Source organism: Drosophila ficusphila, unplaced genomic scaffold (assembly GCF_018152265.1).
Source record: "Drosophila ficusphila isolate 14025-0441.05 unplaced genomic scaffold, ASM1815226v1 contig_198, whole genome shotgun sequence".
NCBI classification, from domain to species: Eukaryota; Metazoa; Arthropoda; class Insecta; order Diptera; family Drosophilidae; genus Drosophila; species Drosophila ficusphila.
The window spans coordinates 5,960,172-5,979,949 of NW_025064092.1; the positions used below are offsets into that span (position 1 = coordinate 5,960,172).

General features: G+C 40.0%; 1 protein-coding gene across 1 annotated transcript in view; it reads left to right on the forward strand.

Moving 5' to 3' along the window:
- LOC108088594 (eye-specific diacylglycerol kinase) overlaps positions 1–19,778 on the forward strand; it is a 95,288-nt gene that overhangs the window by 57,131 nt on the left and 18,379 nt on the right. Inside the window, 2 exon segments of the mRNA XM_017186450.2 lie at positions 10,280–11,106; positions 11,572–12,995. Coding sequence (XP_017041939.2) covers positions 10,843–11,106; positions 11,572–12,995 — 1,688 coding nt within the window. The 5' untranslated portion in view covers positions 10,280–10,842.

Below are 19,778 nucleotides of genomic sequence, written 5' to 3' on the forward strand. Positions count from 1 at the left end.
TGTTTTTTGCGCGGTTGTAGGATATATAATTACAAATAGTCGGTTTACTGAATGTTTACAGTGCTTCCTGCCTGCGAATGAGCTTCGTGAATAATTGACACCAATTAAAAATGCAATTGTCGTTTGGTTCTGTATGATTTTTCTACGGGTTCTGCCGACTTTATGCCGACATTCCGTCAGGCACTTTTATGCCATTTATTTGTCGCACTGTGTGCGTTATGTTTATTAATTCATTATAATTATTGCACACTCCGCTCACCACATCATGATATTTATTCCCTGCGATCTCGAAGCTTTTAGTGCCTCCATGAATATTGCATACTTTCGAGCGTTGCACATTTAATATGTGTTTGTTTGCTTGTGTGTGTGTGTGTGTGTGTGGGGCATAAACCGAATTTAGAACACAATTTTCCACCGATTTTGATTCTGATGATGACAGCCAGATGAACGTAGGTTTTTCCCAAGTGCGAATGAATGCGTGTGGGTTGGTAATTTTTGGGGGAGGAAAATTAATATCCCAAGGATGGCAAATGCGATTGGAAAACGAGGCGGCTACTTCATCAACCTGTCCATAAACAACCAGGCCAAATACGGCTGCATATTTGAGCGACATATTGTTTGGCCATTAGGCCGTAAATTATTTATTCAGTTTTACATCCATGCAGACTTAACCTTCCGCTCAATATCGTTTGTTGGCATGTCAAGTCATTTAAAATAAAAAAAAAAGCAAACTGGATCTCATACTTTATTTATTATGATAACATGTGGGAATTTTAATTGAGGATTATTCTCTGATTGCTTATTAATATTTGAGTAGTTTGTTAAATAAAAATTTGTAATACTTGTAATGATTTTAATTGCATTTAAGTTTGTCATTCAAAATGATAATAAGATGGTTTTATTTTGTAAATTTTTTTATAGAGACTTTTTCCGGAGATACCCTTTATTTTTTTGCCTGTTTCAAAATTGCGGTACTAAAAATAAATTGTTAGCCATTTTTGCTCCACATAACTCACCTGTTTATCTCATGGCGCAGTACTCAGCACCTTTAGCTTGTGAAAATCCTGCAAAATGGATGATACCGAGCGGCGAGAATTATTTGCCATTCAATTGCTCATTCGCACCGAGAACTTTGCATCCATTCGCAAATGAATTACAACTCAATTGCGGCGCCACAGTCATGTGTCACCCATGATTCATTCGCCTGTTGCTCACCCACTACTGCACCGCCCACTACTTCATCGCCCACCATTCAGCACCCACTTCACCACCCACCACCCACCAGCCATCCTGTTTCCTGTCAAGGCCGTACACACTGGCACATGTGTAACTGATACATTTATTCAAGTGCTGAAAATAAATAACACGGCACGACAAAACAGAAAAAAAAAACACAATATATATAAATATAAATAAATAAAGAAGCAGCTACGGAAACTGAATCGGAAAACTGAAATGGAAACTGAAAAGTTGGCTCGCCCAAGTTGAGCGGCATAAATTTGCGGCGTGTTTAGTGTTTAGTCAGCTAACTTTTTGCAGGCAGTGTCCCAGGGACATTTGGCAAAAGTTGGCCAACTGAAACAAATGGCAACAAATTGTAAATAAATAAAAGTTTTTTGGCCACTCGGGGCTGCATACATAAATCCCATTGAATAATGCCGATCAATTTCGGACTCTTGCGCCCAGCCGGACAAAGTTTTTTGCAACAGTGTACATGTACATTGGAGGTCGTTTTAATAGCACTGGGAATTACAGACGTCATATGTTATAATTAAAACTTAATTTCACTTATTAAGCAAGAGAAAGATTTTCAGTCACTAAAGTTACAGAACAAAAAAGTTATATTAAAATGTTATGAAACTATTGGGGAAGCTTGAAAATATTTTTAAAGGGGTTTCTAGACTTATTTTCTTCACCGCACTTGTACACTGTGCAACATAATTTGCAATTAGATTGTGTCTGGCGGAGAGACTCCGAAACTCGATGCTGAACTTGATTATGCTACCGAAACGGTTTTGTTTATGTTTATGGAAATTGTTTTCCTTCGGCTTGTCGTCCTCCGTTTGGCCAGCAGTAGTTGCTGCCCCAGGATGGCAGGATAATCCCCCAGTTTATGCGCTTAATTGTTGTTTGCCTTTCGCTCGACTCCTGCGTTCAACTTTGGGGCCCAGTTGGCCTGGTTGGTTGGTTGGTTGGTCATCGGGCTAGGATTGCTGTTTCTGCTGTTATTGTTACTGCTGTTATTGCATGTTGTTCTCTGTGTGTTGGTAAGAGAGCTGGAAAAGTGGGAGAAAGTGGGGTAGTGGGGGGGGGAAAGTGGGGAAAAGGGCGACAAACAAACAGACAACGTCGAAAGTGTTTGCTGCCATTCTGTTTTGGGACAAGTTAATCAGATATCAGATCCGATTGGCTATCAATGGGACCGGCTTGTTTGCTCCCCAAATTGAACTGCTAAACCCGAGAAGAAGAAGCACAAAATCTTGACAAGAATATTGGGTTTATGTTGCACGCCGATGATGGTAAACACTCCAGTGAAGAGTAAATCAAGTTAAGTCAAGAGAGTTTGAAAAGTTCAATAATTCTTGGTTGACTTTTGTAAACCTTTTTCATAACTATTATATAAGCTGAATTATGGATTTAAATTAATTTGGTGGTCTTAATATTTTTTTTTATTTTTATTATTTAATATTTAAATAAAATAAAATAGAACAACATGTTCGTAAATTCAAAGAACTCCTATATCTAAGTAAGTAAGTAATCTGAATCCTATGTTATTTTCCTCTAATACTCTGTTTTGCATATATTTTCCCAGCCTAACGTCAACATTCATCTTGGCTCTCGGTGAGCTAACTGAAAACTTTTGCAATTGAAACAGACTTGGCTAATTAGTGGGGACACAGAGATTATGCTACCAAGTTTCAGACGAACGCACTCTTTTCCTGCGTGTGTGTGTGTGTGTGTGTGTGCCGAAAACTTGTGGCAAGAGCTAAAGCCCCAGTGTCGGGCACTCATTATCACTGCCACATGCGTACTATATAGTATTTGTCCTGGATATATTCGAATCCACATGGGTGATGGAACTAAAAGAGTGATTGAAGGGGAATTACGGGGGGAAATGGCTGACGTTCCTTTTGTGTGTTAATGGAAAAAGTTAGAAGGTTGTTGATTGCATTCGCTGCTGGGTCTTTCAATAGATATTACAATAAACTGCAGTCCATTGTTGTGAAAACTGGGGGGAAGGGAGATAAGGGACCCCCTGCCACGCCCACAAGTCCTTCGAAGTGTTGCACACTGCAATCAATGTGGGCGCCAACAATGCGGTGTTTATCTCAAACTGTTTGCCGCTCCCATTGAAATCATCTAACTAGCCGGCCATGTAATAAGGCAAATTATGGAGGAAATCGACGGAGGAGGGACGTAATATCCAGAGATATAGATTTCAATAAAGACTTTAAGTTGCACTTTGTCTACTTTGATTTAACCAGTAACACATTTGGGCAGCGATGGAAAATCCAAAGATATTGTTACGAAATTATGCAACATTAAAATCTCGATTAAGATCATACTCATGTTATACAATATTATAAAAATTTAATAAGTTATTGTATATTTAATTGTGATACCATATAAAATTTTTTGTTAATCCTCCCACGTTGATAGTGTCAAATTAATGCAATTGACTAGATGAGGCATAGCCGCTTTTTAAAAAATAATCACATTTTTTCGGTCGATAAGTTTCTCGATCCGCTGTGCTCTCAGCTATTCCGACATCTTGCCAAATTCATTATTTGTCTAATAAGGAGCTAACTTTGCAAATGCACTTTAAAGCCACTTAAAAAAAATATATATATTAAGTAATGTAATAACTTTTCATGATGGTTCGAACCGCTCGAGTTGGAAATTGACGAACAACTGAACTCGATTTCTAACTAAGCGAGTGGAAATTTCTTCACTTGCTTTCCGTTTGTTGAAGATCGTGGGGAAATGGGGAAAGGGACGGGGGGATGGGGAGCTCTATTTGTTATTGAAGCTGCTTAAAAATTGATTAGCACCTGGCCCATAACAAGTTTCAAATTACCAGGAGCCGTCTAACTGCCCTCGGTGATTTCAGCATTTCCACTCGCCGAATCCCAAGCTGTTGTTATGTGCTCAGCCGCTTAGCACATTATTCTATTTTACATTTTAGGGCCTAAAAAAAAAGGAGGAGGGGGAGGAGTGGGCTGGCCATCTCCGCGTTGAAAGAAAATCCATTCATGCATCGACAGAGATTAGTTTCAAAGTCATTGTGGATTTTCGAGGAATGATCGGGGATTGCAGGAGTTTAAACAGTTTTAATAAACAAGTGGTATTTAAATAAAATAAACTTTTTATGGAAATGAATTCGCATTAGTTTATTAAGGTTTAAATATTTTCTTAACTAGCTCACACTTTCAATTTTACCAAATACCAATTTGTTTTGATACTTACTTTTTAAAGACATTAAATTTTAAATAATTCTTTATTTATTGATTTGTTGTATCTTGAAATGGAAATTGGATTAAATGCTATTTATTTTCAATGAAACTCTTTTGTACTTACAAAACTGAAATACTAACTTTACAGGGTAGCTCCATCTCCTCATATATTTTGTCACAAATGGCACAACAATCTTGTTTATTGAGACAAGTATTTAGCGCATTTTGGCCTTGTTTGCTCTCTTTTTACCCCAGCCAGTATTTTTTTTTTTTATTTTACCAGCCGCATGTTAAATGCCCTAATTTCCCGGCCACTTTGTGTTGACTTTGAGTGGGTCTGACGTTGCTTTAGCACCTCGGTGCGATTTGCCCCGAGTTGGGTATTATCCTCCCCTCCCCTCCCCTCCAACTCCCCCTCCCTCCTCCATTCGCTCACCCTTCTCCCCCTCAAAAAAAAACCCCTACGCTTTGGGAAAGTCAACGAGCTGTGGCCTGTCAGTGTGTGCTGACATAATTGCAAGTGGATATCAAATATTGCCCCTCGATTCCTATGGCTAATGTCGTTCTTCGCTCCCTCGCTGGTTCGTTTGCTCGCTCGTTGGTTCGCTTTCCATTTGAGAGGCTGTCAGGGGCAGGCGGAGCTCAAAAGTGGGCGTGCCACCAAGGTCATCTGGTGTCCCTCCCCGTGGCGTAAAATGTTCAGAGGCCATACACACATTAGCAATGGCACACATTTCGAATCGAATCGAATCGAAGCGAAGCGAACGAGAGTCCTGAATTACTCAAAAATCCATTTCAATAGAGTGTCAAAGATGTCAGGTCAGAAAGTCGAAAGCGAAATGCCACGCGATTTTATTTGATATGTGGTGGAGTTTTGTAAGTTCAAAGGAGGAGAGAAACTAAGAAATACATCTGAAATCAATGCCAAATGTGTGGACTCGATTTTTCTGAAACGTTAATCAAGAGAAAATAATCAGAAAATGTCAAATCAAAATGGTATTAGTAATTCTAACCTACAATTTATGTTTTTTTCATGACAAAATATAAATAAGTATGAGTAGTTGGAGGATACTTAAAAACCCAGAATACCTCAGTTTAATTTATTTACGATTCTATTAAGTTTTAAATGTTCAACAATTTTTATATAAAATCAAACTATTTTTGCCTGCATTCAAATGCTATTGAGAAATACTTTATTGTAATTTAGCTGACTGATTCGGAGTTATTTACAAATTATATTGCTCATTTCCACACTTTTCCTGACCTGCCCTTCGATATCGTTGCCCCCTTTGCTCTTTCCCATTACTTGTCTGTCACTTTTGATAATTGCATGACGCGTTTTACACGCGACTTGAGCGCGATTTTCCAAACATTTCGAAATACACCCACACACACACACGCAGGCATTTGTATGGATACATACATATACATATATATGTACGTATACTCACACAGTCGAAAGGGACTATCGATGGCGTATCCTTACAAGGATTTGCACTTAACCTGCTCCACTTGCAGCCCAACTCTTGGCATCGATTGAGATTGCAGGGAAATGCGAGGAAAACTGTGAGAAAAGCCGTCGAGAAGCGAACAAAAAACGGCTCCTCAAGTGGAAGCAATCGCTCAAGTTGCAAACCCTTTTTGTATGTGTATGTGTGTGTGCGGGTGTGTTTGTGTGTGAGTGTGTTTTTTTTTCATGGGTTTTTCCCTTTTTGTTTTTTCCTGCCACCTGCTGACGTCACTATTGACCCACTTGCAAGCCGAATCGAATTCGCATTCAAACAGCTGAACAACTGAGAAGGCAAAGATGAAGATACATGCAGAAAAATATTTGAGATGGATTATAAATATATAATTTCAATTAAAATTTAATTTGGTATAATTAAGAATAAGACTTGTACTGAAATTTTTGTTATATTATGAAGTAGTTTATTTTTCTTAACTTGAGGGACTTAAAATAAATAAGATATCTTTTTGTAAAAGTGTTCTTCAAAATGAGATAAACGCAAAGCAAGCAGTCCCTCTGCTCACATTTCAATCTCCTGCCGGCTGCCTGCCTCGGATTCCGTTGCTTGCATTGATAAATATGCCAAATCGTGGGGCACGTCCTTAGACCTTCGATCAGATCCAAAAGGACACGTGCAACAACCTCCGACAACCTCTTCACAAAAACAAAACAGTGCGAAAAACAGATGAGAAAATTAAGGCAGTAAATAATGGGTGTGGGGTTGTAAAAAAGTTTTTCCATTCCCTTTTCGTTTTGTTTGCCGAGTTATTCTGTCAAAATTTATTTAAATATTCCGCCGAATTTCCTGGAATACTTTTGGGTGGGAAAAAGGGGAGAGGGTGGGGGGTGAATTAGAAGGGGTTTGCACCCCTCGATAAAGTTCTCGGCGGTAAAACGCTTCGCGTTAAATAATTTCCCCAACAGTCATTAAGTGCAAGAAAAAAACACTTCTCGTCTCTTTTCTTGGCAGCGACAAATGGCAGCAAATTATGATGCTGCTCTTAAGTTATTCTGACGAAAGGAAAATCCCAAACCAAACCCAAAACCAAATTCAAACCCTTACCCCATCAAACGTAAACTCTTCTTTATTTTTACCCAATTTTTCTTTTCACTCTCTCTTGTTTTTTTTTTTTTTTTTTTTTTTTTTTTTTGGAACTTTCCGTGCTGCCAACAATTAATTGAAATTAACATATTTTTCTTCTTTTATTTGAGACAACTTTACGTCCCTCCCTTGACCGCAGTGCCACGCCTGACTAACTTAATTTTCCCCGGGTTTTCCTTCTCCTTCGCAAAAATTCAAGCACTGCGGATTAATTTTCAGTGTCCAAAATCAGCAAAAAAAAAAAAAAAGAGAATTAAGCCACTCGGACCAATTATATTGTTGCCAAAAGTTGCCAAACTGATTTTGCAAGTAATTCAAAATTTTGCTAGTATCCCATTTCGAATTCTAGTGGGGCAGGTAGTAAACTTTCTCATTAAATCCGCTTCCGGGAAATTTGTAATCGGATTTAAGTAATGTGGATTCCATGTAAGCCAATAGAGTTGTAAAAAGCTTTATGACGAAATCGGCATTTTATTGCTTTTGCCTTTAAATGTTGATTTTTCCTTTCATAAAAGCAAGGCTTCTCATAAAAATTTAAGGCTGAGAAAAGCTGAAATCAGCCACAGCTTAAATTCAGGCACTTTTTACTTTCCTTAATTAAAGAGATTTAAATTCCATTTTTTCTCCAACTGTTTAGTTTCCAAACTATTTATATAAACCAACAAATAAAGTCACAAAAAGTTTTCCTAAACTCAGTTTATCGATGGCTTTTAACTTTTTGGCAACTTTGATGACAAATTGCATGTTAAGCGGGTTCCAAATTAATTTTCCAGAATTGTTTATGGCCTGTAAGTGAAGCGCTTTCATTTTTGTGGCACCTTTAATGAGCCAGACTCAAAGGCGGTGGCGCAGCCAAAAGGGATTTCCCCAATTTCCCGGCCAGCGAATTGAGCCTGGGGAGATCCTAAGAAAGTGGAGTGCGGGGCTTTTCACAGTCACATAATAAGGACATTCCTCATACGCCACCGATTCCCCAGTTGCTCCATTTTGTAGCGCTTTCAGTTGTTGTAGTTATATATACGAGTATACTATATACATATATATATAATTTTGGCATTGTTGTTGTGGCTGCTCGTTGGGCCCAGTGCCTTTATGAAAAATTATACAAAACTTTTTACTTAGTGGCACGCGGGCTCTGAACAATTACGAGGCCATCAGGGAAGTTGAAGGCAAAAGGCAGCAAACAGCAAACAGCAGGCAGTTGGGTCAAGTCAAGGGGTCGGCAAATAAATAACGTGTTTGTAATAAGCCAAGTCTGCTTGTGTGTTTTCCCTTCCATACTATACACTATATTATATATATATATATATATATAATATATATATATACTTATATTTGATTTGGCCCCCTTAAACGATGCAGAAAGTTTAGAGAATAGATATGCTAAAATAATAGCGGGCCCAGTTGAAAATGGGGAAATGGCTTTTTGCTGGCTGGCTTATCGCTGCGAAACGAAATCTGTCAGTTTTCCACTAATTAACTGAGTGGCGAACAATGTCCAAGATTTATGGGTATTTTTTTTTTTTTGTTCTTGCTTGGCTGAAATTTACTTAATTACAATGCCACCACACTTGCCTCCCCCGTCGAGTGGCATAAATCAGGGCAATTACTTGAGAAACTTTGCTTCTATATGCCCGAACATTCTAAAAACTTTTCAAGCATTTGCCGACAAGATTTCCTTTTTAAGGAGGCGGCTTAATTTGATTGCTAAAATATGTGTTCTCGTTGGCGACAAGTTTAAAGTGTGTGATCTTAGAAGTTTTACTTCTCTATTGTTGGTGGCCATAAACAAGTTGGGAAAAGTATCTCATCAAATTGCTTTAATATTCTTTGTTCTTCAGCTGGAAATCAATATTTGAGGCAAGCCGAAAAGTAGGCCACACCGTTCAAGTGATTTTGTAAGTGAACAATCTCAGTAGGCTATGCACTGTATTGCATTCGCAACTTAGGGAAAATCTCTGCCAGGGCTTTTCTAATTACGCACTTTTGGGAAATTCTTTGCCATTCCATGCCGTCACCTGCGAAACTTTTGGCATTTCTGTGGAATTCAATTTCAAAGCTATATCATTTTCATTTAATTTCACGCTTTCAATTTGCGACCCACACAAACAGTTGTGGAGGGGGAAAAAGGGGGGGAACCGCATCCCTTTTTTTTTGGGGTGGGACATCACCCACTCACCGGGGGTGACCCCCATTTCAGTGGTGACCCCGTCTCATGAAGAAGAGCCGAGCGGCACATGCCAAAGGTATGCCATAATGGATTTTTTGCCGTTGTTTTCCTTCAGCCACCTATTGTCTGTAAAACGAAACCGGCCCTTGTCCCATTTTCCCCTCGATTTTCATCCATTTTCCAGCCCGGAATCAAACCGAACCGTAGCGAACCGCATCGCCCGTCAATTTAGCACTTTCAACTAAACACACGTGCCTCTGTGTGTTTTTGGAATGGATTGGGAAATGGCATAGAAAGCAACGTGGAAAAAAAGAAAGGGGAAAAGGTTAACAAAAAAAAAAAAAAGGAAAACTGCACATCGCTTTCATAGGGCAAACAAGAATATCCATGACCAGGTCAAAGGGCATAATCAAGACAACGAATCTGATTGCCCTCGCGGAAAAAAGCATATGTAAAATATCAAACTTAAAACTATACAGATTGCATCCTTTTTAATACCTTACTTGTTCTGACAGTTTATGCCTTATAGTTTAAAATTTGATTGTTATTAAAACATTGAATGTGAATATTAATAGCAATATCAACGAACTATACCAAAATCTCAAAAAACATATATTCCCAAGAGTAGACTAAGGCACAAAAATCCTTTATTGACGATAACAAAGGTGGGTTTTTATTTTTGATCCATCGAACCTGGCAGCAGTTTTTCAAAAAATACTTCAAACAAACATTTTAGCACCGGTGGCAATAAAAGGATTTTTCAATTTACGAAAAACCTTCAAAGCGAGGGCTTTTGTTTGACTAAGTGTGTGTGTGTTAGTGTGTGTGTGTGCGTTTGAGACTTTCATGAAATTGGTCAGCAAAAATTTGTTTTGGCGTGTAAATTGAGCAGTTTTTTTTGTTTTGCAGCCATTGTTTAAGTTTCGCGAGGTTGGGAAAAACTGCGGAAAATGCCTTTTAATCATTTAACTAACGTAATCAATTCTTTCTCTTCCTCTCTCTTCTTTTCTCGCTTTTTTGCGTCCTTTGTAAATTGCAATTCACAGCGCCAAACTTTTGATTAATTAAAAGTAAAACAAAAACAAAAAGCCGACAGCCAACCAAGAACACTGGCTTCTGGCGACCAACAGGCATCGAGAACAACCACAACAACGAGAGTCCTGAAACTCGCCCACAAACAACAACTTCACCTCCAGGAAGTTAAACAAAAACAAAAACAACAAAAAAATACACAAACGAACAAAAAAAAACAAGTAGGAAAAAGCTAAACTTTGACAGAACATCAACATCGAAATGGAATTGGCCATCAGAATTGTCAATCCGCAGTTAGCCCACTTCAGCAACAACAACAACATCTATAACATCATCAACAACAACAACAACAACAGTATTTACAACAGCAATAGCAGACAACTAATAACCAACAGTAGCTGCAATTGCAACATCAACAACAACGACGAAAACAACAATCCCAACAGTGACAACTATTTAACAACGATAATATCAACAGCGGCAAGAACTGCGATAACCACAGGCAACAACCAACTGGCTGCAACAACTTGCAACAACTTAGCAGCAGCAAGAACAACAACGGCGACAACCACTCGAAATGCAGCAGCAACAACCGTCCAACGACCAGCTGCTCGAGCCAATTGCTTCCACCAGCAACGCGGCCAAAACTAAGCCGTCAATTGGCAACAACAATCCGGCAGTAACAACAACAACAGCAACAACAACCACCAACAATTTCCACCAACAACTGCAGGCAACAACGGCAGCAACCATGCAACGTCTACGAACAACTTTTACGCGTTCGCGCACTCCAACTGGAGCCGAAATGAAGATGCAGAACAGTCTGGAGGTTCCGAAGCAGGTAAAAAAGGTGGATATTGGATCATTTTCGCTATTACTGTTTGTTGTTGAATGCGGAATGCCGATTCGTTTCGTCTTGGTTCGTTTTTAACTATTTTCATTTTACTTGCTTTTATTATTTGCTGTGAACAATTGGTGATTTCTTTGGTACTGAGCCACGTTGGGCGCCACTTTTTCCAATTTACTGTCTTGCTTTTTTTCTGTGTTGTCAAATATTGTAAATATTTTTCTGCCCCTGTGTTGTTTGTATAGAGAACTTCTGAATTTTAAAGAAAAGCATTTGATGCTTTTAAACCTCCGTTGATTGACATGTGGACAGCCTTTTCGTTTTCTTTGTTGTGTTTTGCATGAGTGTACGTAGCAACGTTTACCATTATGTGACGATTTATTTCGCATGCTCCACGTTGGGCGCCATTTGAGAAGTGATCATCACGTTGATTTCTCGTGATTTGACCCCTTGTTGCAGGTGCGGTCGGCCTCCTTCGATGAGATGCAACTGGAGTCGCAGCGTGCCTCCTCCAGCCTGCTCAAGCAGCAATCCTCGGCAGAAGAACGCTCCTCGGAGGCCGGCTTGTTGCAGGTTCCTTTGGCGGCTCATCAACAACGCTCGCACAGCTTCGACTCGGCAACCGCTACGGGTGGCAGCGATGATTCCGGCACCTTCTTGGAGGTGCCGCCGCGTATGAAGGACCGTCGCCGAAGTTCGTCCACCAAAACACCACCGCCCTGCGTCCACTGTCAGTATGTGGAGGAGTACGAACGCCGGATGACCGCCGATCAGCGTTACTTCATCGATCACCGAGAGCTCTCGGCACTGAGCTATAGCAACACCAGTTCGGATGAGAGCGAGGACGAGGAGGACAACAACAATCCCGAGGAGGAGGAGGAGGGCAGCACGGCCATCGAGGATGCCGAGGAGGAGACCACCGAGGCGGCAACCGAGGAGGCGGACGAGGATCCTCGCACCGAAGTCGAATCCGAGCACGATCACGATCCGGACGACGATGCCGCCGTCGAGATGGACATTCGCATTGGTAACATCAGTCAGGGCAGTAGTATCGAGGAGTCTCGAGCCCGCTTGCCGCGACAAATGCGACGCCACACCATTGGCAGCAGTTCGGTGACCTCCGCTTCGGAGGACGAAGGCTTGGAGGGATCCGACAATGGGTCACCGCACTTTGGCAACACCCTGTTGCCCCCGCAACCGGCAACACCGTGCGGCATTACCTTCACGCTGAGTCCCACCAACGGGGATTATCCATCGCCACCGCATCTTCCATTGGATCCCGGCTCGCCACCGATGTCCCCGTGCTCCTCCGCCTCGGGAAGACTACCGATTTTGGCGCCCACTATTTCCACGGCCTGCTCGTCGGCGGATGCCGATGATGCCGGGGCAGCCATGGGTTTGCCGGTCCGAACCCGTCGCCGTTCGATTTCGCGACAGGAGGCCATCTTTGTGGAGCCCACTGGCAATTCACTCGAGAATGTTTCGCACGAGGAGGTGGACAACAGCAACACCAAGTCATCGGTGGACACGGCCGATTCGCTGGAGGAGGCGTCCACCATGGCCACCTGTGGTTCGCCAGGCGCTGTGGGTGGTGCCGGCACCTCTGGCGGTGGCCATCACAATGCTTTTGTGGTCAGGGATATATATCTAACCGTGCCCGATTTGAAGCGAGATCGTGCTGCCTCGGTGGACTCGTGCTTCTCGAAACTCTCGACGGGACCCAAAACGGAGGAGCTGCAACCGAGCGCCGATGGCTGTTTCCTCACAGTTCCGAACATTAATGCAACGCGATCGCGTTCCGTGGACATCGTCCTGCCCACCGACGAGCAGGCCAGGTACAAGGCCTTGTCCATGACAGGATCTGGAGCCAACTACGCAGATGGGTAGGTACCATTCGAATTCAGATGATGGATGATGGTTGCTGCCACTCCTTTTGTATATTTCTTAAATACTTTCTCGGTACAACAACCCCAAAATGTTCTTTTATTTATGCAACATTTATTGATCTGTATAATTTCAAAATATGGTTACAAAATTTTATACATTTCTGGGATATTTTCTTAGTTTAACAATACAACAATTTCTTGATTCACAAATCATAAATTTATAAAAACAACATCCTTTATTTTTTCTTTTATATATATTTTTCATATTTTTCGTTTGCTTCAAATGTTAATGGAAATTCCTTTTTTTACAACTTTCCTCTAATATCTGTTGACTTTGAAACGTACATGACAGCTGCCTTTGGGGGAAAAGGGTCGAAATTTAAAGAAACAAAGTGTAAACTAGTGTTATCTTTATGTCAGAGTTCACCCAAGAGTTTTAAGCCCTGTTCCACCTGACGTACACCAATTTAGACTGAAGTTTACATTGACTTTGGGCTGGAAAAAAGCCGCCCAATAGTTGAAATGCTTGGATGGGTTCACCCTTCATTGTTTACTTTCGGTTTCACTTTGCCAGAGATTTAGGACTCGGCCCAAACTCCTCGGCAAATCCCCTTTTAGGTTGGCTGGTGGCTATTTTTAGAGCGGCAAACTTTTAAATTGACTCATTAAAACAAGCTTAACACGTGGCACTGGCTTGGTTTTTGGCTCGACGATGGACTGGAGTTGTAAACCTGCTTGTTTAGATCAATTTTAGACTAGGATACCTCCTACCTCATACCTCGAATCCTGAATTCTGAATCCAGAATCCCGAATCGCACTTATCCTGCGTGTGTGACACATGTGCCTTTTGGGGGGCGACACTTTAGGTGTCCGCTGGTGTCCGTCATTTGGACAACTCCCACCGACTTAAGCCTAATTAGAAACGAAAGCCTCGGTCCCGGGCCATTCATAATTCTCGCCAAGTTGGCCCACTGCGGACGTGGCCTAAAGCGTGCCGTATGCCAACCCTCGGCTTGAATAAATTATGGCGGCCCGCACGAAAAAATAAGCCGGACAAGGAAGACTGAAAACTGGCAGTGCTGAGACTTTAAATGCCCTTCAAATAAATCATGAGATGGTTTTCTTTTTTTATGGGGAATTATGGAATATATAAATCTTTTCTTGCTTGTGAGATTAAAGAAAAGTTTTCTCTTATGATAATCATAAGGGGCTTAAAATAGATTAGAAAGTTTAGCAGGACGTAGGCTCAATATTGTTTTTATTTGTTATCTTATAAGATGTTATATCAAATAAGATGTTATAAATAGATAATATATCTCTAAACTAGAAAAATAGTCATATTTTTATCTAATTTATGTTCATATATTTTAGTTTATAATCTTTTTCTTTTGCACATAAATTAGCATGCCCACTGAAGTGGTAGTAAAATTGGCTCAGCGAACCGATTTCCTTGAATTACAACAAAAGCCGCTCATAAATAATATTCAAACAAAGTGTCCCGTGTCCGTTGTCCTCTGTCCGCTTGTCCGCTTGTCCGTTGTCCTCTGTCCGTTTGTCCGCATATCCCATTGCCCGGAATGACAAGAAGCCAACTCAACTGCGGGGAAGAAAATCCTCAAAGTGCGAGGCTGACGAACCACTTGCGGGCAATTTGTTTCACTGCACCAGCCATTTGTGGAGTCCACTCCCATTTGGAGGGAACCGATATGGCAATGGATAATTCACAACTCTCCTCTGATGGATTAGATAGATTAAGACTCCCCGTGTGCGTGTGTGCCGCTTTCCCGTGGCGAGAACTTGCCCAGAAACCGAGAACCCAGAAACCGAGAACTCAGAACCCAGAAACCCGATTCCCGACCGCGGAAAATTAATTAGCTTAGTGCGGGTTTATCATGGCAAACAGAGCGAGAGACTACCGATAAGTGTTTACTATTATATCACAATGAAGGTTAACTGAAGTAAAACATTAATCGGATTTACACAAGACCAAGTAAAAATCAATAAAAGTTTTATATTATTTTTCAACATTCTCAATTGCATTGCCTTTCATTCATTGAAAAATTAATAAAAATCCACCTCTGGCACTTAAAAAATTACCGAGGCACTCATTTTGTATACTGTGCACATGAAAACGAGTAAATATTTTTATAAAATGAATAATTTGTATTATCGCTTCTCTACTTGCAGGTACGTAAACATTGGTTAACCCTTGACTGCCCCTTTTGCACTCGAAGATAAGTACTCGAAATGAAAATGAATTAATATTAAAACGCGTTCAGCATTGGGATGTTTTCCTTTAATGCCGGTATCTCTTTTAATTTCCGATTCATGTTGCCCCAATTTATGGCCATTTATTGTCCCGTATGTGGCCATTAAAATCTCTCCTCAGGGTTTAGCCATTAGTGGGACTCCATTGCGATGCTTGGGTGCTTCCTTCGAATCTTATTCTTTCTTATTATTATTATTATTTTTTTTTTGATTGTTTGGCATGGCCTCTCATAAAGTTGGATCTGCTGATTTACGATACCGAAGCGTGACACGTTATTATCTCCCGTTGAGGCTCACATTTCGGGCTTCCCATTCAAAGGCAATTTCGAGCATTGACCACTGACTGATATGTTTAATTCGCTGCAGGACCCTTTGCTCGATAAAATGTGAAATATTATAAAATCATTCAATCATGCGACGCATGCCGGACACTGCAGCCATTTGTTCTGCCTCTCGGATGCGGTCTACACTTCGATTAAGACTTTTGAACTCTGGGGTTGTACATACATTGATTTATGCACTCGAAAGAAAAGAATTCTAAGCTCCAAATCCTTTACTATTTAATTGTCATTTAATAAATAACCATTCAGTTATTCAATTACTATTTTTAATAAACAAAATTAATAGCAGTTATCAGGCAAACTTAAATTAGGTTTTGTTTTTAATAAACGAGTACTGATTTAATTGTTTGAAAAATTAAATGTTTTACTGCACTTTTCTCCCAGTGTATCGGTGAAGCATTCGTGCGTCTTTTCTTGGTTTCTGCTGTCTGTCCCCGGGGCGTGTGCGGTTCATTCATGCGACTTTGGGTCCTCCAGACATTCCGCTGGGTTTCCCTAACCTTCTCCGCCCACACAATCGCCTCCTTATCCAACAACCCAACCAGCAAACCAGCCAACCACCAACCACCCACCCGCACAACACAACAACAATAGCAACAAAAACAAAGCCAAAAACAATAACAACAAGAGACATTGCCACCAGCCATCGAACAAGAAGAAACAAAAAGTTAACTTAACTTTTATGACAATGGGGCAAATAATTTTATGAAAATACTCCCTCGGGGGAGAACTATATGCCACGGAACCTTTCACTTTGGCGGTTCGATTGGTCGGGGAGAGGGTGAGGGGAGAGGGGGAGGGGAAGTGGAAGTGGGAAAGAGAGGGAAAGGTGGAGAAAGCAAAGTTTTGCATACATGAAATTAGCATACAACACTCGAGGGATATGCGATTGTGTTCCAAATTCGCTTTATTCCCTGATTGAGCTAACTGTTTAGCTGGCGCAAATTTATGGGCATTTGTTCAATTTATGTGCTTTTAAAAATATTAAAGATATTTTTAAAGAGATGAGAATATCTAATACTGTTCCAAAAACAAATGTTTTCCTATTGTAACGAGATCTGTAACCTTTATCAATTATTTTCTTATTAAAAAAAGCTATTATCATTACTTTGTATGAATTCAAGTGTTATCCATATTTATCTGCAATCTCGATTATTTGCTTGTTGTTCCAAAAATCCGCTTTCCAACTCCCCGAACCAAAATAACAATTTAGACCAAGACAATAAAACTCTTGAACCAGGAAAAACAGAAGATGATAAATGAATCGCTTTAGTCTGTCTTCAGTTCCAGTTGTATTATTATTTTATTCATTCTTTTTTTTTTTCTTCAGATTTGTTGTTTTTGTTTTCGCCCAGTTCCGCATTTTGCTGACGCAGGCGGCATGCAACAAGAGCGGCATGCAACAACAGCAACAACAGCAACATCAACAGCAGCAACAACACTCATCTACAATTAAGTTTTATGAAACATTTGTTTGGTTTTTTTTTTTGCGTTTTTCTCGCGTTTTTTCTGTTGCCACAACTACGTCAGCATCTGTGAGTGTGTTTGTGTGTGTGTGTGCGAATGTGTATGTGTGGGTGGGCGAAAAGGGGGTGGACAAGGGCGTAGGTGAGGCTGGGCAGCGCGCATGGAGGCGAAATTGAAATGCAAATTGAAAGGCACAAAGCGAAAATACGCCAAGCGAAACTGAACAATCAAGGCGGCCAACAAAAAAAGAAGAAAAAAAAACAGAGACCGCAGCAAAAGCAAAAACGTCAGCGACTGAAAACTGCGGCAGAGCTAGAAAATGTCACCATCACCATCACCATCACGATCCAAATGGAAAATCGCTGGCAAAACAACGGCCGAAAAAAAAAAAACTTAAAGAGAGATCGCTGCCAGAGATGCCAAAAGTGCCAAAGTGCCAATAGAAATTGTGCGAGAATTGTTGATAGAACTTAAATAAAAAAAAAAAAAAAAACTAAAAAATTATCATAATAATCTGATTGCAGTCATAACCAGAATTTAAAAATTATTATTTTAATTGAATTGTTGAAATACGATGAAAATGTTTTCGGTTTATTTTTATTTTATTTTATAATCTAAAACAAAAAAACAAGACACTTCTCTCTGAAATCTTTATTAATTATATTGATAATCAAAAATGAAATTAACGTTTAATCAATTATAAAAAACATTGTGGTGCTCTTTTGTTGCTCTTTATGTTGTTTTCAATATTATTTCAACTGAAGGTTAGTATTAATGCCTAGGAGAGGAACTAGGGAAAATGTCACAATTTTCGTTGGCTAATTTTCCAGCTGATCTTGGCCATCTGCTCACCGCCGATCGCTGCTGTTGGCGCTGCGGAAAACTCACCACGCTGCGTTGCGTTGAGCGGAATGGCGAAAAGCGGCAGCAGCAGCAGCAGCAGCAGCAGCATTTTGAGGTGACAAAGTGCCAACTGCTGTGCCGCCGCTGCCGCTGCTTCCGTCGCTGCCGGCGTCGCTGTTGCCGCTCTTGTTGACTTTCCGTTCGCTCGCCCGCCGCTCAGTTGCCTTGTGCGGTTGGATGCTGCCGCCAGCGAAAGAACCGAAAAAAAATGAATTAATAATCTGAAGCGGAACGGAATACGCAGGCGGAAAATTCTAGCCCGAATAATGAAAATAATAATTTATAAAATAACGCACGTTGCGCGTGTCGCAAATTAAAAAGTGCCTCGGAAAAATCGGAAAAGTGCAAGAAAGTGTGTGATCCAAAACAACAACAACAACAACAACAATGAATGAATGAAAAACTGTGAATGTGGTGAAATCAAAACAAAGGCGACAAAGGGTCAAAAGCGATGTCAATTAGGCCTAAAAATAACCGCTCACAAAAATACCGAAAGCCGCTAAAAATTCCAGTGTGTCTTAATTGAGACAAATGGCGAATTCTGTAAAAGTTTTCAATTCAATTAACCAATGAACTTGAAACGTTGAAAAGCGAAGACTGAAATCGCAAAAAATCGTCACCAATATGAAGTGCGAATAAAAAAAAAAACAAAAACAGGGGTCATCCAGAGTTCAATGTTGAGCGGTCAAAAGAATCAGTTAATTTCAACGGGGAAAAGCCGAAATATAGGAAACTATATAAGGGATATATGGGATATATGAACCATATGATATATGGTAAATGGTTTGGCAAGCCGTCAACTGGGTTTCGGACTTTGGCCCAAACAAAATTATTAAGTACTACAAGATACTTGGCGGAGAATCGATGTGTACACATGTTCAGATTTTTCCTATAGATTGGACAATTTTCACAGCATTTTTCTGATAAATTGGAAATTTCACAACTTTTCCTATTTATTATATAATTTACTGTGTCTCACCTTTTTGTAAGATTAAATCTTCTTATCTTTAGTTCTCATTTTTTTGTTTTACTGAGGAAATTCCTTATGATTTACAGCTCAACAAATATTTTTGTATATTTTATTTGACTAAGCACTTTGCGTTAAGATCTTCTTTTGATTTATTTGAAAAATGATATAAACTGCTTCAAAAATCACAGACTTTTGGGTCATTTATATATTTGATTCCAAAACTATTTATTTGAAAAGATTACGTAGTTGAGAAGATATTTTCAGTATTTATTTACCACTGCAAAATATAGTACAAACTATTAAAATTTATGCCAACATTTTGAAGCAACTTTGTAAAAAAAAATAATTAAAAACAAACACAATACGCTCACTTAACGAATTTTAATAAGTTTTGTCATTATTTTGTAGTTTATTCTTTTATAAATATCCAGTTATCTTTTCTGTGAACGAAAGTCATATTTAATACCCTTCAACATTGCAAAATTGCACTGCGAAATCGGTGCCAAAAAAGATATTGTAATTGTTCTACCAACACCTCGTCGCTAAGTTGGCCTATTGTTCTGGCACTTTTTGGCCGCCTTCCACTTTTACTATATAGTCTGGGGTATATTCTTACTGCTTGGCATCTTGAACCCAAAGGCCAACTGCCAGCCATGACATTTCGAGAATTTCGCACTCATTTATCAGCAAAAACTATGGCGAAAACTATGGCAGAGAGGCTGAGAGATTCGAGAATGGGAATGAAAATGAGAAAGACTCAAAGTACGTCGCATTTCGTTTATTTGATTTGATTTATTGTCGATTTGCTGCTGTTATTTTCCCCTTTTTCCC